The sequence below is a fragment of the Equus przewalskii genome, chromosome 17 (genome assembly GCF_037783145.1).
Source record: "Equus przewalskii isolate Varuska chromosome 17, EquPr2, whole genome shotgun sequence".
Classification (NCBI taxonomy): Eukaryota; Metazoa; Chordata; class Mammalia; order Perissodactyla; family Equidae; genus Equus; species Equus przewalskii.
The window spans coordinates 60,283,832-60,310,248 of record NC_091847.1 but is presented as its reverse complement, the minus strand read 5'-3'; the positions used below and the strand labels follow the sequence as shown (position 1 = coordinate 60,310,248).

The window sequence follows — 26,417 nt, the reverse complement described above, 5'->3', positions numbered from 1 at the left end:
ACAGTGTGGTTCCACCAGCAGGGCTAGGTCCGCGCCCAGGATCCGAACCCACGAACCCCGGGCCGCTGAAGTGGAGCATGCAAACCATTACGCTACCAGGCCGGCCCTGATATAAAATCTGCTCACATTTCTTCCCCACAAATATCTTGAATGTGTTACTTTCTCCTGGCATAGTGCTGCTATTTAAGTCTTGCTCTTATATTTTAAGTCACTTGCTGTTTTTGTCTGGATAGCCAAACTCAAAGTTTTTATCTGGAATAATATTCTCAGTAGGCAGGGAGTTCTTTCAATATGTAGATCCAAATATATTTTTTTTGCAAAACATTCTTCACATAATTTTGCTCTGTATATTTTTATTTTGTCTCTAAAATTTGTCAATTTTCCCAATAATCCCTTTTTTTTTCTGATTCCTAAAGCCATTCTTCTTTTTCACATTCTCTCTCTCTTTAGGCATTATCTGTTTTGTGTTTATCCTAGTTTAGTCTTCATTTCTAAATGATTTTTTCCCTTTATCTCTAACATTTTCTCAAGTGTTTCAAATTCTGATTTTTGGTATTCTTTCATATTTTGTGCCATTTTCAAAACATCCTGTAACCCATTTTTAAATAATAGGTCATAGTTTTAATCTATAGTCATGCACCGACCACAGAAACACATTTCAGTCAACAAGAAACCACATATATGACGGTAGTCCCATAAGACTGGTACCATATAGCCTAGGTGTGTAGTAGGCTATGCCATCTAGGTTTGTGTAAGTATACTTCTATGATGTTCACACAATGACAAAATCGCCTAACGATGCATTTCTCAGAACTTATCCCCATCACTGAGCAATACATGACTGTATTTTATGGGCATGTCTTTCTGGTGTGCTTTCAATGTCTACAGAATGGTATTTTGTTCCTTATCTATTTTTGGTAAGAACTTTGCATGACTATCGTTTTACGTTACTTATTTTTGTGTGAAACCACCTTCTCTAAACTTTTCGAAAGAGGCTTTGTTCAGGGCATTTTTTCTAGCTTCAGAGATTTCCCACTTCTGTTGCTTTTGTATAGTATTGAAAAATATGGTAGCTTGGTTTCAGAAACTTTCCTGGCTCTCTTTTTCTTTTTTGGTTTCTTTTATTATTATATTTTTTTATTCAGATATAGTTGACATAGAACATTGTGTAAGTGTGAGGTGTACAACGTGTTGGTTTGATACATTTATATATTTCCTGGCTTTTTAATAAATGATGTGATGGATACAAAGATAGGGAAGATACAACATTAGGTAAAAAAATACACCCAAACATAGCAAACAAATATTTTTAGCCGCAAAGCAAACTTCATGCCCCTCAAAGGTCTATGGAAATAAAACGCTCTCTCAAAAAATTTTTAAAAACACAGCCCTTATACAAAAATGGATATAACTCAAATAGAAATGCAAGAGCTTAATGGAATTTAGTAGCCAGTTCTACCTTGAATAATTGAGTTCAGCACAAAATGAAATAGGATATAAAATACAATATTAAGTTTCAGATGAGAAATGCTTTCATCCATGCCAGTGCATTCCTTAGTAGCACCTCACCTCGAAGAACCAAACAAGTCTGCAATGGCACCTCGCTGTGACTGAAAAAGCATATCAAAACCTTCCATACAATGTGTTATTTTAATTATTCTCTATAAAGATCTGTTAAAGATAAGGAAAGATGCAGATTATCTAGATGTACTATATACACATGTACTATGGCGAAATATTATTTCAATTAAAAACTTCCTTTTCACACAAGAGCCAGTCTGATAAGGTCCTCACTGGCCAAGGGAGATAATCTGAACAAAAGAATAATGACTGCAAGTGATTACAAGTGAATTAAAAAACAAAAAATAAGCTACGAGTGCATAGTGATACCAAAGGAAAAAAATTTTTTTAACTCATAGGACATCAGTGGAGGGTGCTACAATACCAAAAATTATTCTGAAAACTGATAAAGGAAAAGGATTAAATATTTGTCCTGCCATTCTGGTATCAATGTATTCCATGATAACCAAATAGGCCTTGTGGATGAAACAAAGTTCTTCTATACTAAAGAATTCCAGCTAATAAATCCAACTGGAATGACAGATTTGGAAAAACATCATTTGGCAAACCTTAATGAAATAACTGATTCAGGCAAGTATCATTAATGCATGTGTTTAAAAGCATTATGTAAAAAGGTTACAGGGAACTTTCCAATGAAGGTGTCAAGCTTCCGCCCGTGTGCCCAATGACCAATCCGAGTATCATTAAAACCAGACAACCACAATTAAATACCTCTTGATCTAATATAGTAAAAAGCGCACCATACTACTATCAAGTACTGCTGCTCAAAAAAATGAATCAGAATCTAATTAATCCTCTCTAGATCTACCTTCTAAGATATGAGATAAATGATGAACAAGTTAAACAAGAAAGCAATCAACCAAATTGAGTCTGTGGGACACTCTGCAGGAAACTCACACGGTTCCTTCAATAAGTCATGGTGTGTGGGATAGCGGGGAAAAGAGGAGGAACTAATGTAGATTTCAAGACACTCCAAGGACAAAACAACCAAACACACTGTGTAGACCTAGTCTAAATAATGATTCGAACAAACGAACCACAAATACATTTAGGAGACAATTGGGAAATTTTAAAATTGACCAGCTATCAGATGTTGAGAAATTAATAAATCTGTTAGGTGTGATAATAATATTGCAGTTACATATGGAGATGTTCTTTTCTGATATATCCTCAAGTACTTAGATTAAAATGACATTATATCTGAGATATGCTTAAAGTAAAAGGGGAAGAGAAGAAACAAGTATGGCAAAATATTGATTGTTATTTAAGCTGGATTACAGGTACATAGTGGTTCATGACATTATTTTCTCTATTTCAGCAAACATGTTTTTGTAATAATTCATAAAATAATAAATCACTCTTTCAAAAAATGTGCAATACATATAATTGACAAAGTTTATTATCAAGAAATTTAGTAGGTTTTTAAAAAGACTGCTTTGGTTTTAGAATACTGAAAAATGACAACCCACAACAGGACATATACAAACAAGGATAATTAAAATATTAAATACTATCTGAATTAAAAGACCATAATTCAAATTGTTAGCTGTAATCTTTGTGTCTTATTAGAAGTGTACAGTCACCCTTCATGTAATTCACCCCACCAACTCACGAAGACTACAAAGCCTCACCACAAACTCAACTACACAATTTACAGTAATCAATGCTGAAGTCTTTGTGCTAAGCATGCACTATCCCAGAAAGCACAAAATCGTATTTACAGTGATTTTTTGTATCTCAAGCATTTTGTAAAGTGCGAGCTACAAATATGCTGTATCCTTAAAGAAAAAGGCTTCTAAAGGAAGTATGAGATAGCCATCCAGCACTGCCAAGAGTGGTTATACAACTAACCCAAGGAAACCCGGCAGTACTTTGCTAAATCTGTTTAGTGTAGTAGCCCCCTCCTTTGTAGTTGAGTTCTTAGCTCTTATTATACTACCAGCCGAACATGTATTCCATGGCTTTGGATACAAGACTTTCATCTTTTTTTGGCGTTTGTCTGTCAGAAATAACCTATTAAAAAAACACACACAATTGTTAGGTTATAGTTTCTTCAGTGTCAGTCAATTCTAGAGTTAATGGCTAATTTAAAAGAGCCAAACACTGATATGCATTTGTAGCAATCAACTGTGTATTAAAAGTCTAAAATATGAATTTAGTTAGAACATCCTTATGTTTTTAAGAATGGCAAAATCTTATTCCTTTGGCAAGGCAAATTACATCTGCTCTTTAAATAAGGGAACCAAAGAAACAAATAACACAAAAGCTACAAGAGATGAGGGCACCAAAATATTGGTAAAAAGAAAACAACTAAAGGAAAAATTTTAGGGGAAGTCAAAAGATTAAATTGTCATTACCTGCCCTACAAAAGCACAAGTGTTTTATTTACTGTTTAAAGACCTGTGTCTGCAGTTAGGCAAGTTCAGAACTCCTGGCTAATTAAGTATAAGACAATAACATAACGAATGAGAGTCACAATGCTTCTATCACTCTTTAATGAATACGATGAACTTATCATTCAAACTATTTTGAAATGGTAGCTGGTCAATATGCTTTTGATAACCAAAGCCACTCCAACCTGAGGTTGTTCATTTGTGATGCCATCACATTTAGTCGTCAATTTAATAGGGTTTAAATATCCCCTCGTGCTAGAAATGTTGACAGGAGAAACTTTTTATGTATGCAAATATAACTCAGAAAAAGCTAACCTAACAAACTCTCAAAATGTCTTAAAAATGGCAAAGAAATACTTTTTAAATCTAAGATAACTTTCTAATGAGCCAAACCTCTAATTTTTAAAATAGGAAATTTAAGAATGCGACATTTGTAGGCTTCATCAAGGCAATCACTTCAGTAGGAAATATATAATGGCATACAAATTAATCCAATGAAAAAGTTAAACATACGATCTCTTCAATCTTTAAAGTACTTCCTTCTTATCCAATCCTTAAAATACCTGATAATCGCTAGTAGAAGCTTTGTATGCTGTAGCAAGAGGTCTCATGGTAGAAATCCTAGGAGCACTTCCAGGTTGGGTTGGTGTACCTAAGGTTTTGATTGGTGGTGTAAAGGCAAGAGATGGAGATGATAAAGCACACCTGTCACTGTTTTCCATAACACTCTGGAGAAACAAAGATAAAGAACTTCTCTGTTTATAAACATAATACATATTATCCAATATTACATCCCACTTGCAAAGAAAACTTTACCAAAAAGATGCATACTTCATTTGATCTAATTAACTTTTCAAATAATTTTAGGCTTGATAAAACAATATGTGCTTCTTTGCTAGCGTTTGAGATCTAACACTGAGCCAGAAATCTCACTTCAATGACTTCAAACATCCTGAAGACAACTACAGACTCACAAGAGTAAGAATCTCCTAACACTATGGAAAATCAGCAAGGAAGAAACAGAACTCTTGGGAAAATCTAGGGGGTGGGGGAATCAAAGTTCAATGCTATTTAGTATCCAGTAATGCCGAATTCTCCTCTAGCCTCTGCAAACATCTGTTACAGCACAGTATAAAACTTACACAACTACACAGCGACACTAATGTTGAGAAGAGCAGCCTTGTCTGCTTTGTGCTCTAATGTATGCATACAAGCACCAAGCATAGTGCCTAGTAGGTAGTAGTTCACCTATATCTACTTAAAGAATGATCATGCTGATTTTACAAGCCACGAAGAAAATTTTAAATTATACTTAGTATTGTTTTATAAGTATAGAAATATATAATAATTTTTTAATATTTTAAAACAGAAAAAAGCTTCTGCCATTTAAGTTAACCCTCAGTTACCATTTACGTGAAATTTCATTCAGAAATAGAACCATTTCTTTAAAGTACTCAAAGAATTTGATGTTGCTCTGCACAAGAAAGAATGGGTTACGAGTTAAGAGACCCAGAATCTAGGCCTCACCTTTAACAACTCTGAATAAATTACTTAAGTCCTCTTGGTCTCTTATCTTTATCTGTAAAATGAAGGGGTTAAGATGGATTACCTCTAAATTCTAAAGTCTTGTGACTAAATACCTTTGCCTTACCATTAAAAGAGTACCATAATATCATCACACTTTACAAACTAAGAAAAAGAGGCACAGTGAAGCAGTGACATAACCACCAACGTCAACACTCAGACTTGCGCTCTTAATAGAGATTAAGCTATATTCTTTACATCAGCGATAACTTACTTTATCTATACATGGTTTTACACCAATCATGATGGACTCTCCAAAAATCCTCCCATCTTTGCTTAAGGCTTTCCGGGCCTGCAATTTAGACTGGTAACGAATATGCATCCAATTTCCTGTGTTAGACATCTGCAAAGAATGAAATTGTCTCAAAATATAAAATATATAAAATCTAAACAATGAGTTCCATTAGAAAATAGAAAATAACAACAATAAATCTGCTTCCACTTTTTATTTGATCCCCTGTAAAAAGCTGTACACTGGAATTCACAAAATCCTATTAAACAATAATCTCAATAATTTCAATAATCTCTATGTTGCTCTCAATTCTCTAATCTAAAGAATATGTGGAATACATTCTCTGAAAGTAAAAAGTTATCAAAAGGTAACTGTTTCTATAAAAAGGTCCTATCAACACTTGCTATGAAATTTTTTTTAACTATATTTATCAATCTGATTTTGTGTAGAAATTAAATAAGTCAATCTCTAGTAACAGAAAAAAGATTCGTTATCTATAACTTGTGCAAGGTAAAACAATTTTTTTTAAAAAAACCTCTCGGGGCAGGCCCCATGGCCAAGTGGTTAAGTTCGCGTGCTTGGCTTCAGCGGCCCAGGGTTTCACCGGTTCGCAGATCCTGGGCGCGGCCATGGCACTGCTCATCAGGCCATGCTGAGGTGGCGTCCCACATGCCACAACTAGAAGGACCCACAACTAAAAATATACAACTATGTACCAGGGTCCTTTGGGGAGAAAAAGGAAAAATAAAATCTTTAAAAAAGTGCTCTACAAGCTAAAAAGACTCTAAGAAATCTATAAGTCAGGAACTTCTCCATTTTCCTTTATCCCAAATAAAACAAGCTCAAACTGAAAAACAGTAATATAATATTTGGCATAATCTTTTTTAAGAGACTGAACTATTTAAGAAAAGGGGGGTGGACCCTGAAACTCTCGCTGTCTTGCTTATCTTCTCTCTTTATCAAATACTATGCAACTTTCAGCCTTCCAGACTCCAAAAAAGACATATTCTACAAAAACTTGAAAAAAGAAAGAAAGCCTTTAAGTTTGGGGAAAAGGGACAAAACTCAGCAGCAAAGTTACCCTCAATTCACAGTTTTCTTTCCTCAACCTAAACATTGAAAAGAATTAAACCTTACCACGTGTTTTAAGATATTCCCATATTGTGCAAACTGTAGTAATATATAGGAAGCAGATGCTTGAGGAAACCTGAAAGAAACAGAGTTGTCCAAAGAGTCAACTTCCACAATACAAATGCAAATTACCATACTTGCAAGTGTTTCGAGATAAATTCCCCCCAACTATCTAGAATATTAACGGGAGGTCCTTGATCATCCTGTTTTCCCCTTTAATCAGCTAAATCTATCACTGCCCATCACCCAAAAACGAAGACATTAAAATTAGTTTTGACTCAGCCATTGTTCTACATCCCCAGGTTCCACCTCTGAAATCTCTAAAATTCTACTCTCACTGCCATTATCAGAGTCCTTAGAAAAGAACTATGACGTTGTAGTTCAGTATATAATTTATATTACAAAGAGGGGGTGTGTGTGAAATATTTAACTATACTACAATTTTTAAAAGGAAAAGAATTTTAAATTATATAGAGTCTTATCGTTATACATTTAGCACCACCTGAAAATTCAGGAATTTAGTCCTGAAACAAACCAGTACCAAGATCAATGGTATAAAAACATTTAAAAGGAGGGTTACCAAAATTTTAATAGCCATATATCCATGTACGGGAATTTTAAGTGAATTTTACTTTCTTTCTTACAAAGTTCTGTATGGTTTGAATAGTCTACAATGACACATTATTACTTTTATAGTCAAACAATAAATCTATTTTCAATTTGAAAGTCTAGAGTTTCATTAACCAGTAACTTAAGTTATCTGGAGCTTGGATTAGAACCCTAAAGAAAAAAATCTGAGTCACAAAAATAAATAAGAAACTCCACACATTAAAATCTATATGAGTAAAATAGTCACTGCATTCAGAACTGGAATTTAATGTTTTATAAGTTTGGATATAAGACTTCTAACCCAAATGAGGCAGGGTGCCTATGAAGCAGAGCTAAAGAAAATAAAAATGAGGGGCTGGCTCCGTGGCCAAGTGGTTAAGTTCGTGCACTCCACTGTGGCGGCCCAGCGTTCGGATCCTGGGCGTGGACATGGCACCACTCATCAGGCCACGTTGAGGTGGCGTCCCACATTCCACAACTAGAAGGACGTGCAACTAAGATATACAACGGTGTACAGCGGGGGTTGGGGGAGATAAAGCAGAAAAAAAAAAAAAGATTGGCAACAGTTGTTAGCCCAGGTGCCAATCTTTAAAAAAAAAAAAAGAAAAGAAAAATGAAATAAAGAAATAATGGTTGCAAGTGAGAGAGGTACTTGAGAAATGCAACATAATTCTAAGACTCTAGGACTAGATCAGTAAAAACATTCCAAAATTCTGTAAAATAATCACCCTAAAACAATGAATGATATTTCATGATGATCCTGAATGAGCGGGAAAAGATTAAATTATCAAAGAAAGACCATATATCATATATTTTAGAAGCACCTCCCTACAAATGATCAAAATAAAATGTTTTATCCCTTAGAAGAAATGGTTCAGTTCTTGCAATTAAACTCATATAGAGGGTTACTAGCACATAAAACCAACAGAAAATAAATAACTGGGAAAGTGTATGTCCTAAAAATGAAAAAAAGGACTAGCAGAAGTACTTGAAGTAATTTATCCAACTACTAAGGAAACTTAAAAGTGACAACACTACTACTGAGCCTGAAAAACAGACTTGGTAGTAGACATCCAAGCTCAAAAACATACAGTCATTTCATGGGAGAATACAAAAAGTTAAACACAAAAGAACGACAATGACAACTAAAGTCAAGAAGCCAAAAAAAATCAGCCAGTTCCTGACATGTTGTACAGTAAACATTTATTGAATAGAGGTGCGAATAAATGTGCTTTCAAAGTTCAAAAAAAAAAAAAAGTCAAGAAGCCAGCCCAAGTGCTACGGATACAGGGCTGGGCGTGGGCTTTCTGGAGAACAATGGAAAGCAGTGATCCTGCCTTTTACCTAAATAGAACCAGCAACACGTAGACTCTCTCTGGAAAGTTACACAAAAAAAAAGATGGCACTTATTACCCTAAAGGGGAGAAAATTTGTAGCTGAGGATAAAAGTGGGAAGGAAAAATTTTCACTGTCTATTGTTATATATGTTTTGAGTTTTTAAATGTTAAATAAATTGAACATATAAATTCCACTAGTATTTACTGCACACTGTTCTTCCTTCAAGGAACTCGTGCTATTTTTTTAATTTTTTACCCTATTACTATATACAGTAAGGTCCAATATCACTATGACATATCATGCTTTCAGAAACAAATCTTACGTAGTAGAGTCTAAACAACAGCAGCTTGAAAAATCAAAAGACCTGGGGTTTTGCTGAAGCTTTACTAATAACTAGATGTAAACCTCTGAATAAATCACAATCTGTCTATGCCTCAGTCTCTTCATCTGTAAACGATGCAATATGATCTCTAAGATGCCTTAAAGTACTTTTTTAAACCTAAAAAATCTATTCAAAATGCATCTAGGACCATCATGAAAAATTTCTATTAATATTCAATATTCTATGACTAGAACGTATCAACTCTGTAATACAGTAGATATGTTATAAATGAAATTCAATTTGTTAGTTCAAAACTGGTTAAGTCCACTAGAAGCAGAGAAATAGCTACTAAAAAGAGAGAAAGGCGCTCTCTAAGTGTAAAGGGGCAACCCTATTCCAATATCCAGTAAATATGCTGAAGAGAAAATAGTTTAAGATGCAAACAGATAAATGATGAAAAACTATAAACAAATATTGAACACTAGTTAATCACATGCATGATGAACTGTCAGGGTGATAGGTACACAGGTCTGCAACTTACTCTGAAATGTACCAACAACAATACAATGCATTAAAGGAAGGATACATAGATAGATGAAACAAATGTAGCAAACTGTGAACAACAGCAGAATCTAGGTGGTAGGTATATGTGTGTTTGCTGTACAATTCTTTTTTCCCCCTATGTTTGATAATATTCATTATGAAACATTGGGGAGGGAGTATTCTTTTTCAAAAAGGTAAATGATCCTGGGGCTGGCCCCATAGCTGAGTGGTTAAGTTCGCCCACTCTGCTGCAGGTGGTCCAGTGTTTCGTTGGTTCGAATCCTGGGCGCGGACATGGCACTGCTCATCAAACCACGCTGAGGCAGCGTCCCACACGCCACAACTAGAAGGACCCACAACGAAGAATATACAACTATGTACTGGAGGGCTTTGGGAAGGAAAAAAATAAAATTTTTTAAAAAAAAAAAGGTAAATGATCTAGAAACCTTACCCGAATACAGTCACCCAAGTGTCATCGAGGTGATCTTCCGAAGTCAGAGAATCTCCTTGAGTATAAAAAGGATCCAACTGGGCAGGAGATAACGTTGTCTTTCGTGGTTGACCAATGTTTGCTGGACTAAACATACTTTGCCCTACATTAGTACATTTAGTAAGTTAGTTACCAACATAAACATCTTGGTTTATTTCAAATCAAAACTCTTAGTTTCACATGAAAAAGCATATTAAAAGTTGGAAACCACATAAATAGTTCAAAATATCCAACTGTAATCAACTAATTTTATACTACTGTACAAGTTGAGAGGAAGTCATTAATAATTGAGCATAATTTGTGATTTTGCAAATGTTTTATTTTATTATTTATTATAAATTTGCTAAATGTTTTATTAATTTCAGGTTAATCCTATACCAGAAGAACCTCCAGTCAATCTCAAGGACTTCTGTTGGATTCATCTCCCAAACCTACCACTTGCATCATGGTACTTCAGCCTTAAAAATATCCAATAATTGCTCGTTACCCACAGAACAGAATCCAAAAGCCTGGGCCTCCGCAATAGAGTTCTAATCTTATTTTTCCAATATGCACCCAAACAGTACCTAAGCTAGCCCCTAACGTGTGAATGCAGTTTTCTTCTATTCAGATTGTTTCTACCTGAAATGTCTGATTCTGTTCTTTCTTTTCTTATTCTGCACTAACAGTGACCAATTAATGAGTACCTCTACATGTCCAACATACCAAGCTAAACACTTCACGTGTTCATTTTATCTCAGAGGCACTATCCTCTTGAGAAGACACATTTCTGAGAAGCACAGACTATTTTCCTTTCATCTTTGAAGTAGTAATAATGATTTACTCATACAAGAAATATTTTTTTCAGCACTTAAATATGCACCAAGTATCATTCTAGGTATTGAAGATACAGTAGAGAACAAGTTAGACCAAAAAAAACACCTGTCTCTAATGGAGCTTAAATTCTAGTGGAAGAGAGACAAGTAAGTAAATACCTAGTATGCTAGAGAACAGAAAATCCTAAAAAAAAAAAAAAGAGAGAGAGAAGGGAGCTAGGGAGTAAGTATGTACATATGTATGTCGAAGGGTTAAATGAAGAAAAGATTTCACTAAGATGTCATTAAAACAAAAACCTGAAGGAGATGGGAGGCAGAATAAGCCAATTATCTGACTAAGTGAATGTTAGGTGGAGAAAAAAGCCAGTACAAAGGCCGTGAGAAAGGACATGACTGGTGTTTGAGGAACAGCAACAAGGCCAGTATTTGCGCAGTGTGGAGGGGCATTTGAGGTCAAAAGCACATGAGCACAGGGAGGTAACAAGATGTCAGATCACGAAGAAAAACTTCGTAAGCCACCATAAAGACTTTGGCTTTTACCTTAAAAGAGTTAGGAAGCCAACGGAAAATTATGAACAAAGGTGACACAACAGGACAGAAATTTTAAATGATAATGAATGGTACTGCTTTATTGAGTACTTCTTACACCATTCTTGACATGTATAATTTTATTTGATCCTAACAATCTTGTAAGATAGGTTCTATTAGTAGCTCCATTTAACAAATTAGGAAACAGGGTGACGTTAAACAACATCCACAAGGGAAGTTAGAATTCCAATCTAGGCAATCCAAATGCAAAGCACGAGCTCTAAAGCAGTCATCCAGCACTCGTGTTTACTCGAGCAGCAGTTCTAAAGTGTAGTCCAGAGACTCCCTCATCCCAGAGGGCTCCCCAAGACCCTCTCACAGGATCAGCCAAGTCAAATCACAACAATTTAAGATTTTCGTATTAATTTAAGGTTTCATTCGTCTTTTTCACTCTCACTCTCTCATGAGTGAACAATGGACTTTTCCAGAAGCTACTTGATGTGAGTCAATTGATTCAGATAGAATACAGAAGCAGATATGAGAATTCAACTATATTGTAAGGCAGACATTAAGATTTGAAAAACATAAAACAATGTCACTCTTTGCAAGAAAATCTTTTCTTATAGAAAATGGTTTTCACTTTAAAAAAGATTATTTATGTTTACATAAAACATTAAGTGAATTAATACATACTTTAAAATGTTCTCAGTTTTAAATTCTAATGCAGTAATTATCAATAGCTGTAATCCAAAAGCTCCTTGGTCTTCAATTTTTAAGAGAGTATTAAGGGCCCTAAAACTAAAAAGTCTGAAAATAAATGCTCTATAGGGCCTTGTACATGATTCACACTCCATGTTTACCAATGTTCTGGACGGTCTCTGCTCAACACATTCTAACTCTATATCTGCTGCCTTGTCACTTCTCCTGAGTTCCCAACTGAGTTGAAAATATCCCTAAGTCATTCTAAAGTGTTTACAGTCAAATGGATTTCTCAAAGTATGCTCTTAAAAAATAAAGTAGATACTCTACAGAGGGGGAAAGAAAAAAACTACTGTGGTAAACGTCTTATGAAAGGTCATAACACTATATTGTCCTGATAGATTTACAATGCACATAAAAGATGCTCAAAGGTTATTCAATAAAGAAATATTTATAACTTCATTCAACTCAAAATTTCCTACGCTATACCAGACCACATTTTACCCTCAGAAAACACATATTTTGGTAAATAATGTGTCAAATAACTCTGGTATGCCTTATAAATGCTTGGCTAACACAAGAATTTATACCCACCAAGCCTATTAGGAAATGAATAATAAAGCTACTATCCAAATCCAAAGCTGAGGTGCAAAAAGGGTTACCAACTGAGTTTTAATTTCCTACTCATGGATAAAGACTGACTTCCTCAGAATCATACAAAAAGTTCTGTTAACAAACAAGCTTATATTCAGTGACCAGTCACGGTGATACACTGTTAACCCACAACAAACAAGGACTGGGCAGTCAAGCTACTCAAGATATAACACTCAAAAGGTCAAAGTAAATTTTAAAAAACCTTAAACAGCCCCCAAAAATTAATTTGGGAGATTACTACTTTATTCTAGATCATGTTCCAACTCAACTGAACTACAAAAAAATAAAGAAAATATCTTTAACGTATAGCAAGAAAAAGGCAGCACAACATCTCACTCTTTGGAAAGCAACATGTAATTGTGTTAGGAGCCCAGCTGTATCGGATTGGATGGCAGATGGCTAGTGCTGCTAGCCCTGAGCCAATCATTCACCTTGACAGAGAGCACCATGTCGTGGGAAGAGAGTAATAGGCTTTGCAGTCAGTTCACATTGCAGTTCTATTACTCACTGTCATAACTAGAGCAAGTTATTGAGTCTCACTTCCCGAATAATAGAACAAAAATAAAAACAATAACAATATTAATGCTAATGATTGCCAGCATGTATTGAGCACTTAATACTATATACAGGTGTTATTGCAGATTCTTTGCATGTATTCATATTTAATCCTAAAGCAATTCTTTGAGATAGAAACTACCATCTCCGTTCCACATACAAGGAACATAAAGCACAAATGTATATGAAATGCCTATCCAACATAGTTGAAGATTAACTGAGAGAGCATGTTTAAGAAGTTCAAGAAACGTTAGTTTCCATTTTATGAGGCCAGCATTACCGTGATACAAACACAAGAAAAGGAAACTACAGACCAATATCCCTGATGAGTATGGATGCAAAAATTCTCAACAAAGTATTAGCAAACCAAATTCAACAGCACATTAAAAGGATCATACACCATGATCAACCAGAATTTATCCCTGGGATGCAAGGATGGTTCAACATACTCAAATCAATAAACATGATACACCACGATAATAGAATGAAAGACAAAAATTACATGATCACCTCAATAGACACAGAAAAAGCATTTGACAAAATACAACAATTTTTCATGATAAAAATGCTCAATAAATTGGATATAGAAGGAATATACCTCGACATAATAAAGGCCATGTACAACAAGCCTACATCTAACATCATACTCAATGGAGAAAGGTTGAAAGCTTTTCCTCTCAGGAACGACACAAGTGTGCTCACTCAACACTCCTATTCAACAAAGTACTGGAAGCCCCAGCCAGATCAACCAAGCAAGAAAAAAAAAAGGCATCCAAATCAGAAAGAAAGAGGTAAAACTGCCCTTTTTTGCTTATGACATGATATACAGACAATTTTAAAGACTCCACCAAAAAGCTGTTAGAACTAATCAATGGATTCAGTAAAGATGCAGGATACAAAATCAACATAAAGAAATCAGGTCTGTTTCTATACCCTAACAACAAAGTATCGGGAAAAGAAATGAAAAAAATCCCATTTACAATACCATCAAAAACAACAAAATAGTTAGGAATAAATTTAACCAAGGAGGTGAAAGGTTTGTATCCTGAAAACCAAAAGACTTTGATGAAAGAAACTGAAGACACAAACAAATGGAAAGACAACCTGCGCTCATGGATCGGAAGAATTAATATTGCTAAAAAGTCCACACTTCTCAGAGCCATTGACAAAACCATCAACAAGATGAAAAGACAACCTGTCGAATGGGAGAAAATATTTGCAAACCATATATCTGATAGGGTTAAGATCCAACATACACAAGAAACTCATACAACTCAATAGCAAAAAGACAAACAATCCAGTAAGAAATTCGGCAGAGGAACTGAACAGAAATTTTTCTAAAGACATACAAATGGTCAACAGGTACAAAAAAAGATGCTTGACATCACTAATTATCAGTGAAATGCAAATCAAAACCACCATGAGATATCACCTTACACCTTTTAGAATGGCTATCATCAGAAAGATAAGAGATAAGTGTTAGCAAGGATTTGGAGTAAAGGGAATCCTTGTGTACCACTAGTGGAAATATAAATTGGTACAGCCACTATGGACAACAGTACGGAGGTTTCTCAAAAACTTGAAAATAGAACTACCACATAATCCAGCAATCCACTTCTGGGTATATATCCAGAGAAAATGAAACAGGATCTCAAAGAGATATCTGTACTCCCACGTTCACTGCAGCATTATTCACAATAGCAAAGATATGGAAACAATCTAAGTGCTCATCAACAAGATGAATAGATAAAGAAGATGTGGTACATGTATACAATGGATGTTATTCAGCCCTGAGAAAGAAGGAAATCCTGCTATTTGTGACAATATGGATGGACTTTGAGGGCGTGATGTTCATGATGTTAAGTGAAAAAGAAGTCAGACACAGAAAGACAAATACTGTAGGATCTCACTCATATGTGGAACGTAAAAAAAGCCAAACTCGTAGAAACAGAGAGTAGAGTGATGGTTACTAAGGGCTGGGGGATGGGAGATATGGGGAGTTGTTGGTCAAATGGTACAAATTTCCAGGCATAAGATGAATAAGTTTGGGGGATCTAAAGTACAGCATGGTGATTGTTAATAATACTGGATTATACACTTGAAAGATGCTAAGAGAGTAGATCTTAAATATTCTCACCATGATTATGTGACATGACAGAGGTGTTAGCTAACGTTATGGTCATTTGCAATATGTAAGTGTATCAAACAACACATTGCATACCTTAAACTTACATAATGTTTTATGTCAATTATACGTCGATAAACCTATAATAAATGTTTGTTTACTTTAGTTATTATATCCATAAATTAACTTGTAACACAAGACTCACTTGTTATTCCAAGAATTAAATGGAATACTAGATAGACAAGAACTCACAAAAAGAACTGCCTTAACAATATATAACTTCAATATAAATAATGCACTTGGTACAATTACTCTTTTGCATCAACACCACAAATATATTCAGAGTCAAGTCTAAAAGACTTCTTAGGAATGACATCCATCTTTTGCCTCCAAACAGTACCAAACTAAAACTGCACCCTCAATAGGATCAAAAGTTAAAGGTATCACAAGTAAAAACTACAATGCAACAATGTGATTCTAACTAAGAGAAAAAAAATATGGTCACCAAAAGATTTCAAAATTCTTAACTCTTTAAGTATGCCATACGACTTAGATACCTTTACTTCATTTGGACTCAAATTTAGAAACCACAATTAATCTAATCTTTTAATGTAGCCTTTGCTTAAAAAAAAAACACATTTCAAATCATCTCAGATCTATTAGGCTTATTAAAGGATCTATTTAATTCAGAACACTATCCTAGACCCTACTAGAAAACAAAGAAAGATGCTCAAGACTGATTCGTTATGTTCAGTCATCAAGTAACCAAGCCAAAAAATATTTAGAAGACAGAAAGCTTGAGAAAGGAATATTGAAATATTTTTATAAAAGCAATCAAGCAAGGAAGATATTCAACAATTATTAAACTCTAGGGAACACAAAAAGGTATATAAGAAGGAAACGGAATCCCAGTATATTACATGGCTCAGTCTGATAGATTTATCTGACTTTTAAAACTGAGTTCATGCTTAAAAAAAAAAAAACAAAATAAATAACTGAAAAGAACATCAAACTGCATACATGCTATAATACATTTAACAATTATTCTTTTTCCTCATCATCACAAATATATTTAATAGGTACAACACAATTCTAAAATGAGGCTGATTTAAAATGAAACACTCCACTTTGACAAGTGTATACTTATCGACTACCCCTTTAGTAAATAAACAGAAGCGCACAAAACATACTCTTAAACAAATTCAGTTCTTACTACAAAGACATGCCTTTAACACATAAAAGATAGTAAAGGCATTTTAGTATAAAATCTGAAGCCAATTCAAATTTTTTATGCTCTGTATTACCATTAAGAAGGTACAATTTAGTTATGCTACATCATGTAATAACCTTCAAGCAAGAAATTAAATGAAGGCTCAAAACAAGACAACCATTATGACCTTTAAAAATAAAACAAATCAAAATTAAGTCTCAAACGAATAAGCAATCTAATTTTTGCCCTGTCAACTACTCTGCAAAACATAATTACTTATACATAGTCTAAAACTATTTACATAACCCTAGCATAATTCCACCCCACCGTGTTAATGTTTAATTGCTCCGATGATTTTACTTCCTTTCAATCAGACTTCTGGTACCCACATGCTATGCTTTATAAGATGAAAATAAAAAATGTGCCTAGCAAACCACACCAGATTGGACTGTAATGTGTCTCCCTTGGTAAATCACTACTCAAACACTCTTCATAAGATCAGATTAAAGTGGAGGGCAAAAGACCTTATTATGCTTTATGAAAATGTCTTCAATTCAAGAACAGATTCAATTATTTCAAAAGAGACTACCAACCTAAAGGAAAACAAAAGATAAAAAGAGCGGCAAATTTGAAACAGTTACATGGCATAGAAACTTGGAAAAAAGAGGTTCCTGGCAGTGGTACCTTCTTACCATGAAACAAAGTAGCATATTGTGTAACAAAGAATTTGGCCTCAGCCAAAAGAGAGGTCTGGCCTTTGTCAGGTTCCTTGGAAGCTAACCTCTAAACCCTAGGAATTCCTCCAGCCACAGGAATGTTTCTGTTATTCAGGGCAGGACCCCTCAAGTGCACCTGTTTACAATAACAAGATAACTCATGGTGGGGGCAGGTCACACCATAAAGACCAAGCCATCTGACAAAAACATTGCAGCTTTAAGCCACATGATACCATCTCACGTCTGGGCAGGGGAGAGGACTAGAGACTGAGTTTAGCCACTTGATTAATGATTCAATCAATCATGTTTACATAATGAAACTCCTATAAAAACTTTGGACATGGAGGCTCCAGAGAGCTTCCATAGTTGGCAATACTCTATGTGTATCAATGCCAGGAAGGTAACATGTCATGGAAGCTTCGTGTTTGAAACCCTCCCACACTTCGCCCTGAGCATGTTTCTTTGGCTCTAATTTGTACCCTTTTGCTATAATAAAACTTTAACCATAAATATAGCACTTTCAGAGGGTTCTGAATCTTTCTAGTGAATTATCAAACCTTAGGGCAGGTTTGGAAACCCCTGAATCTGTAGTCAGCTGGTCTGAAGTGAGGGGGCCCTGGGGATCGCCAAACCCGCAGCTGGCCTCTGAAATAAGGGCAATCTTGTGGGAGCTGTTTCCTAAGACTTTTTAGTTTGACAAACTCATTGTACCCAAAAGAATACTGAACAATGGATACAACATCCAATCAAACATGAATGAAGACTCGTATTCATCTCTACTCCCTGTCAGACACCCAATGACAGTCATTCTAGAAAGTCTCAGGTTTTGGAGACCACAGGAATTGTGAAGGAGGCTGCTGGCTGAAGTCAAGGAAAACTAGTTTAAAGTGTGTAAAATAAGGGATGAGATGGCAGGCCCCTCCTTGTCTCAGGCAGCCAGATGACTGTCACTCAGCCACTGAAATCCCCCAAGAAACCACGGATTTCGTCTCTGAGGAAAAAATATTAAATGGCTCAAGACTCAATGAATCCAGTCACAGTAGAGTACAATTATAAGGAGACTGATTAAGTGAAAATCTGCCCACTACAAAGGAGACTTCTCCCTTTCTAGATTCAGAACACCAGCTTAGAAATTAACACTGAATATTAAAGCACTCTTCTTTGGGAAAATTTAAAAGAAAAAAGGACCTACATATGTTGAAAACAGAGATTTTCCCCAAAAAATCTAGCTAACTGTCCAATCCCCTTAAAGTGAAGCCCAATAAGAGACAAAACAGCCTCTCCCCACCAATTTCCCCCTTCCTGCCAACACTGATCCACATACACGCAGAGATTCCAAGTAGCTTCTCAGCGCCTCACTCAAGAAATAAATATGCCTCCACCAAGAAAGACAGAAGAGGTGGAAAAAAGAAAAAATAAAAACTAGAAGGAAATAGACAATATGAGTAGCAATAAAAACGGCCAACATCAATCTCATTGATAATATATTTTACCCATGAAACAAGAACAGGATGCTACATTTTTAAGTACATTCAGAGAATAACCAAAAAAAAGGTTCTTGGAAATTAAACGGCAAAATAAAAAACTACTACCAGAGTTGGAAATTGAGAATGAGAACATCTCTCAGAAAGTACAATACATATACAAAAGACAAAGAAAGGGAGAAAAAGTAGAAAATTGGAAATCTCCAGTGCTCACAAACAAGAAATTCCAGCAAGAGAGAATAGAGAAAACAGAGGGAGAGCAATCATCAAATAAATACAGGGAAGTTTCCCACAACTGAAGGCAAGTGTCTTGATCTAAAGGATCTAGCAATTAATTCCCCAGTAAAACAAATGAAAAAGTCCCACACCAAGACACATTTGTGAAACTGAGAACACTAACCATACAGAGATCTTAAATTTTTCAAAACCAGGCCACATACAAAGACTCAGGAATCATCAATGCAAATGACTTCAATGGAACACTAGAAGCTAGCAGACAATGGAATGATGTCTCCAAAATTCTGACCTAAAATACTACACACAGCCAAACTAGCAATCCAGGATGAAGACAGAAAAAATGTGTTTCAGACATGAGGTCCTAAATTTCACTTCCCATGCAAGCTTTCCTAGAAAGCTACCCAAATATGTTCTTCACCAAAATGAGTAAATAAACTAAGAAAGAAGAAAACAGATTGTCTAGGAAAAATAGCTCAACTCTAGAAACTTGTTAAGGCAAGTCCTAGGATGATAGCTGCATACCGTGCTGAAACAGGAAACAGCCAAAAGAGAGGGTGACAGAGAATTTCTCAGTTTAAAACAACAACAAAATGTGTTTGAAACTATGTTTGAGCATTTTTAAAAGATAAATATGTATCACAGCAACAAAACATTTGCTTAAAATAAAGGAACAAATGACACACAGAAAACATTGACAAAGGAATAAAATTTGATATAATTATATTCTGATAATGTGGGGGAGGTAAGATATATCTTCAATTACCTTAAGATAAACATAGCAATATTGAAAACTGAAACTCAAGAATTAGCAATATAATCATATAAGGCTGATTGAGTAATGGCCCTCCAAGATAACTACATCCTTGGTACATATATACAATGGAATACTACTCAGCTGCAAAACAGAACAAAATCATTCCATTTGCAATAACACGGATGGACCTTGAGAGAATTATGTTAAGTGAAATAAGCCAGCAAGAGAAAGATAATCTGTGTATGACTCTACTCATATGAGGAATTTCAAACTATGGACCAAGAACAGTTTAGTGGATACCAGGGGAAAGGTGGGGTGGGGGGTGGGCACAAAGGGTGAAGTGGTGCACCTACAACATGACTGCCAAACATTAATGTACAATCGAAATTTCACAAGATTGTAACCTATCAATAACCCAATTAAAAAAAAAAAGATAACTACATCCTAATCCCTGGAACCTGTGAATGTTACCTTATTTGGCAAAAGGGACTTTGCAAATGTGATTAAGGATCTTGAAAGCGGGAGACTGTCCAGGATTATTCAGGTGGACCCCCAATATATCCAGCACAATCCTGACAAGGAGGAGAGGGAAGATTTTACTACAGAGAGATGATGTGACGACTGAAGCAGAGAATGGAGTGATGCACTTGGATGATGAAGGAAGGAGCCACAAACCAAACACAGGTAGCTGCTAGAAGCTAAAAAAAAAAGAAGAAAATGGATTCTCCCTAGAGCCTCCAGGAGGAAGCAGTCCTACCAACACCCTGACTTAGCCCAGTGAAACTGATTTTGGATTTCTGACTTCTAGAACCTAAGAGAATGAATCTGAGTTGTCTTAAGCCATTAAATTTGTGGTAATTTGTTACAGAGGCAACAGGAAAATAATACAGCACTTCATTTAGATAAATACAGGTAAATTCTGTAAGGAATAGTTCTAAGATCTGGACTGGTTAGTTCTGGAGGACTAAGGCTAAAGACCACTGCATTTCATTATAAGCATTTACATACTACAGTCATGCATCACTTAAAGACTAGGATACATTCTGAGAAATGCGTCGTTAGGTGATTCTGTAATTGTGCAAACATCATAGAGTATACTTACACAAATCTAGATGGTAAAGCCTACTACACACCTAGACTATATCGTACTACTCTTATGGGACCACCATCCTATATGTGGTCCATCATTGACCGAATCATCATTACGTGGCACATGACTATATTCGATTTTTTTTAACTATCTGCATTTATTATTTTGACTGAAACATAAAATATTACCTCCACCAAAACTAGAAACCACTCAATGGTATTATGGCTAGTCTGGCATGAGACTAAATAAATGTCGGTGACTAATCTTAAGAAGTCTATGTGGTAGGCAGAAAATGGTCCCCAAAAGATGTCCATGTCCTAATACCCAGATACAAGTTACACTACATGGTAAAGAGGAATTAAAGATGCAGATGGAATTAAGATCACTAATCATCTGATCTTAAATAAAAAGATTATCCTAGACTATGCAGTAGGTCCAACACAATCACAAGTGATCTTATATGGGGAGGGAAAAGAGTGATGGAAGATTCCACTGGCCACTGCAGGCTTTGAAGATGGTAGGGAGCCATGAACCAAGAAATACGGGCAACTGTTAGAAGCTGGGAAACAGAGGGGGAAAAAAAGACTCTCCCCAAGAGCCTCTAGAAAAGAATGCAGCCCTACCAATGCCTTGATTTTAGCCCACTGAGACCCATTTCAGACTTCCAGAATTTTAAGATAAATTTGAGTTGTTTTAAGGCATTAATCTGTAATAATTTGTTTCAGTAGCAATAAGAAACTAACACAATCTAGAATAAGGTTAGTGTTTAGTTATTATTAAAGAAAAACTATGCTGTGCCAAGTTGGACACAAATATTCCAATCCTTGTTTGGTGTTGGGATGTCACTGCCTCAAAACACTATACACATATATTAGTTTCCTATGTCTGCTATAACAAATTATCACAAACTGGGTGGCTTAAAAAAACATAAATTTATTCTCTCACAGTTCTGGAGGCCAGAAGTCCAAGATGAAGTTTTCAGCAGGGCCAAATGCCTGCTGAAGTCACCAAGAGAGAACCCAGTGCTTGCCTCTTCCAGCTTCTGGTGGCTGCCAGGATATTTCAGTGTTCACTGGTTTGTGGCACAACACTCCAATCTTTGCCTCAGTCTTCACATCACCTTCTCCTCTGCATGTCTCTATTCTGTGTCAAATTTCTCTCTGCCTCTCTCCTATAAAGACACTTACGATTGGATTTAGGGATCATCCAGGTAATTATCAGGATTACTTCTTTCTCCCTCCCCTAACCCTCTAAAGTCTCCCTGAGAGCTCCTCCTCTCAAGATCCTTCACTTAACCATTTATTTTGGCCACAGAGTAACATTCACAGGTTCTAAGGATTAGGATTTGGACCACCATTCAACTCACTACAACTTACGCCCACCAATCTATTCAGCCAACAAACGTTTACTGAAGTCCCTTTATACCCAGCTCTGTGATGAGTAAATAATGAAGATACAGAAGGAATCTCTGTCCTGAAGGAGTTCATAATCCAGTGATGAGGAAAGAAGAGAGCTGAGCAGAAAGAGCTATTTACAGGAGCACATAAAAGGAGCAGCTAATGCATATCAGAAAAACAAGTGTAAGGGAAAGGTCCTTCACAGATAAATTAGTCCCTTTCCCCTCTTCTGGCAACACTATCAGAACTCTGAACTCCTAGGACCAATAAAAGCAGCCAGAAAGTGCTATAGTCTAAATATCACACTTAATCTGTTAACAATATGCTAACACAAACAGGGATTCTAATTCAGGAGATATAAGTGGTATACCATTTGAGAAGAGAGTTGACAGATTAGTGAAAGAACTTCTCCAGAAAAAAATTAAGCAAAAGTTTAAAAGATGAAAAAGCAGAGGAATATTTAAACAGTAGCTAAAGAAAACTGAGGGGTGAGGATGGGGAAAGATAGCACAAACATGTTCAATATTCTTTACCAGGGCAATAATATACTACGGTTGAAAAGAGTTCCTGAAATTCTTTAATCCAGATTTCCCTCTTTGTCATATGACCAAGGTTTTCCAGGACCAGAAACAAGATTCCAAAAGAGATTTTAACATCAGGTACAGAATTAAAAACAAAAAAAACCCCTTATGGAACAAAGACCTAAGCATAACATACCACTTCTGCCACTAAATCCCATGACATCTCTTTATAAAAGCTGTCCATCTTAGAAAGTTAAAATTTACAAATTATAAAAGAAATTTTCATTTATTTAACACTAAATATAGGAGATAAAAAAATAGCTCTAAGTGAAAAGTCTACATTTTCCCCTAAATTTTCTCAAGTCAACATCTTTTTTCCATTTCTTGTTTATTATTGGCCACGCATGATAGGTCTGCATACCAGTCATATCTTTTCAAAAATGTTCTTTTTCACTTATGCCCCACTAAGATTTTATAAATATAAATTCCTTAAACTCAAAGCAGAAGCAGCAGTGGCTCCCAGTGGCCAATTTATGATAGGTATATTTTCCTATCACAGTTCTTGTATTTTCATACATGATTTCCAAAATTGTAAGAACCCTAAAGAAATTACATTAGAAAAAAATAAGTTAAAAGACTATTTAGCTAACTTTAATCCTGTACTCTTCCCCTTGACAACAATAAGAATATTATCACACATGCTTTTCAGACAACTAAGAGATCCTTTAAAGCATAAAATACATTACTTAACATTATGCTTTCGCATTTTCAATGTCCTTGGGATCGCTTACTGACTCAATTAAAAAACTGAATAATCACTACTGCAACAAACAGTCACACATAACAAAAGCATTGTCATCTATCTACCTATTTGTTTGATCAGATTAAGACTGTTAAAACCTAAACTAACTCCCCTAGAAGATCCCACCCCAAGTATGTAACTGAGGCTGAGGTGGCATCCTAGATTTTTCACCATGATGTATGTGGTGGACAGAAATCTAAAGATATACCCCCAAAGTTTCTGTCCCCTGGTGTGATTAATTGGTGGGTAATTCAATCAAATGCTAATAGGTTCTGCTGTGAAGAAACTTTGCAGATAGAATTAAGGTTACTAATCAATCAACTGATCTTAAAATAAGGAATTACCCTGGATTATTCCAGTGGGCCCAATGTAATCAAATAAGCCCTTAGCAGCAGATGGCAGAAAAGTCAAGTCAGAGATACAACAGAAAAAGGAAGTCAGAGAGACGCAAAGCATAAAACGGACTTGATCTTCCATTGCTGTCTTTGAAGATAGAAGGGGAGCCACAAGTCAAGGAATGAGGGCAGCCTCTAGAAGCTGAGAACCTTTGGGTGACAGCCATCAAAGAAAAAGGGACCTCAGCCCTAGAACCACACGGAACTGAATTCAGCCAAGAACCTGAAGACCTTGGAAGCAGAGTCATGCCAGAGCCTCCAGAAAGGAACACAGCCCTGCTGACACCTGAGCTCTGAAGCAAAGAGGCAAGCTGTGCCCAGACATCCGATCTAGAGAAACTGAGAAGATAAATTTGTGCTGTTTTAAGTCACTAAATTTGTGGTAATTTGTTATGACAGCAATTTAAAACTACCACAGATTTTGGTACCACAAGCGGTACTGCTGTAACATACCTGAAAACGTGGAAGTGGCTTTCGAATCGAGCAGTCAGTAGATACTGGAAGAAATTTAAGGAGCATGATAGAAAAAGCCTATATAGCCTTGAACAAACTGGAAGTAGAAATTTAGACTTTAAGGATGCTGCCAGTGAGGATCCACAGACTGCTTGAAGAAATGTGGATTTGGAGGATAAAAAGATCTGACTTGTCATTGGACGTTGCTTTTGTTACCCATTCTGACACTCTCTGCCTTCTAACAGGAGTGTTTAGTGCATTTCGTTTTATAGAACTGTTGATTTGGTTCATTTTAAATCTACTGTCTTGCTATTGTTTCTTTGGTTCCATCTTTTGGTTGTTCTTTTTCCTCTTTTCTTCCCTTACCGCCTTCCTTTAAGTCTAAGCCACCAGCTCCTCTCATCTGGATTAACACAGTAGCCTGCCGTCTGTCTCCTTGCTTCCACCCTTGCCCCTTACCCCAAAGGCTCTTCTCACCACAACAAGCAGCCTTTGTACTTGCTATTTCCTCCGTCTACAACACTTTCCCTATCTCCCCTACCTAGGTCAGGTTTTTGAGCAAATGTTACTTTTCCCCTAACTTACTTGTAGTAAGCAGAATAATGGCCCCCCGCAAAGACATCCATACCCTTATCCCTGGAACCTGGGAATATGTTACATTGCATGGCAAAGGAGAATTAAAGTTGCAGGTGGAATTAAGGCTTCTAATCAGCCAACCTTAAAACAAGGAGATTACCCTGGACTATCCAGAAAGGCCCAATGTATTCACAAGGGTCCTTAAAGAGAGAGAGGGAGATGTGACTACAAAAGAATGGTCAGAGAGAGGCAAAGTTGCTGGCTTTGACAATGGAGGAGGGGACAGCCCCACAACAAAGAAATGTGCAGCCTCTAGAAGATGGAAAAGGCAAGAAAATAGATAGTCCCCTAGAGCCTCCATAAATTAATGTAACTCTACCAATGCCTTGATTTTTACCCTTTGAGACCCACCTCAGACTTCTCACCTCCAGAACTATGAAATACATCCATATTGTTTAAGCCACTTTTAAGTTTGTGTAATTTTGTTATGGCAGCAATAGAAAACTAATACACTACCCTATTTAAAACCACAAGCCCTCACCCCACTCTCCTTTGCTGCTTGGTTTTCCTCCATAAAACGTATTATCTTCTAACAAACTTTACATATAAATGTAAATTCTGTAAATAAATAAAAGTTCCATAAAGGCAAGGGTTATCTATTTTTTTCAGTTTCCCAGGGCCTGGTACATGGTTATGTGCTCAAATATTTGCTGAATGACATTTGATAAATTATAAATATATGAATATGTTAGAAGAGTGATGCTAATGATAATGCTGATGGTGACAAAAATACCATTAATCTTAAAGAAAAACTAGATATAATCAGTGGCTGTTTATACTCAATGACATTTAGATTTATAGCTATGCATTAACATCTCTCAAAACACTTTTATTATTCAGTCTCTGTATTCCTTTTCTTCTCAATTGCAACAGCTCTTTTTTTAACCACAGTTTTTAATAACTTAGGAGATAATATTAAGTATACACATATTTTTTCAATTCTTAATATTTTTGAGCAAAATACCACAACTTATCTATAGGTTCAGAAAAGAATCAATATACAAAGTATTTCCTCCCTGAAGGAAGTTACTGACATTTGAGAAAGTCTGCCAGTTTGAAATATAAAAGAAAAAATTTTAGCAATTATCAACAAAGGTAGTATATTATCTTCATTCAAAGAGTA

The 26,417-nt window shown here is 35.8% G+C and overlaps 1 protein-coding gene across 5 annotated transcripts in view; it reads right to left on the bottom strand.

The window, feature by feature from the left end:
* Positions 1-2,953: 2,953 nt before the first annotated feature.
* The window catches only part of NUP35 (nucleoporin 35), a 43,231-nt gene continuing 19,767 nt past the window's right edge, over positions 2,954-26,417 (bottom strand). For all 5 annotated transcript variants that reach the window (XM_070580392.1, XM_070580390.1, XM_070580393.1 and 2 more), the window contains 5 exons: positions 10,185-10,326; positions 6,928-6,997; positions 5,773-5,901; positions 4,538-4,702; positions 2,954-3,594 (listed from right to left, as the gene is read on the bottom strand). In XM_070580392.1, coding sequence (XP_070436493.1) covers positions 3,517-3,594; positions 4,538-4,702; positions 5,773-5,901; positions 6,928-6,997; positions 10,185-10,326 — 584 coding nt within the window. In that variant the 3' untranslated portion in view covers positions 2,954-3,516. The remainder of the gene's footprint in view (positions 3,595-4,537; positions 4,703-5,772; positions 5,902-6,927; positions 6,998-10,184; positions 10,327-26,417) is intronic.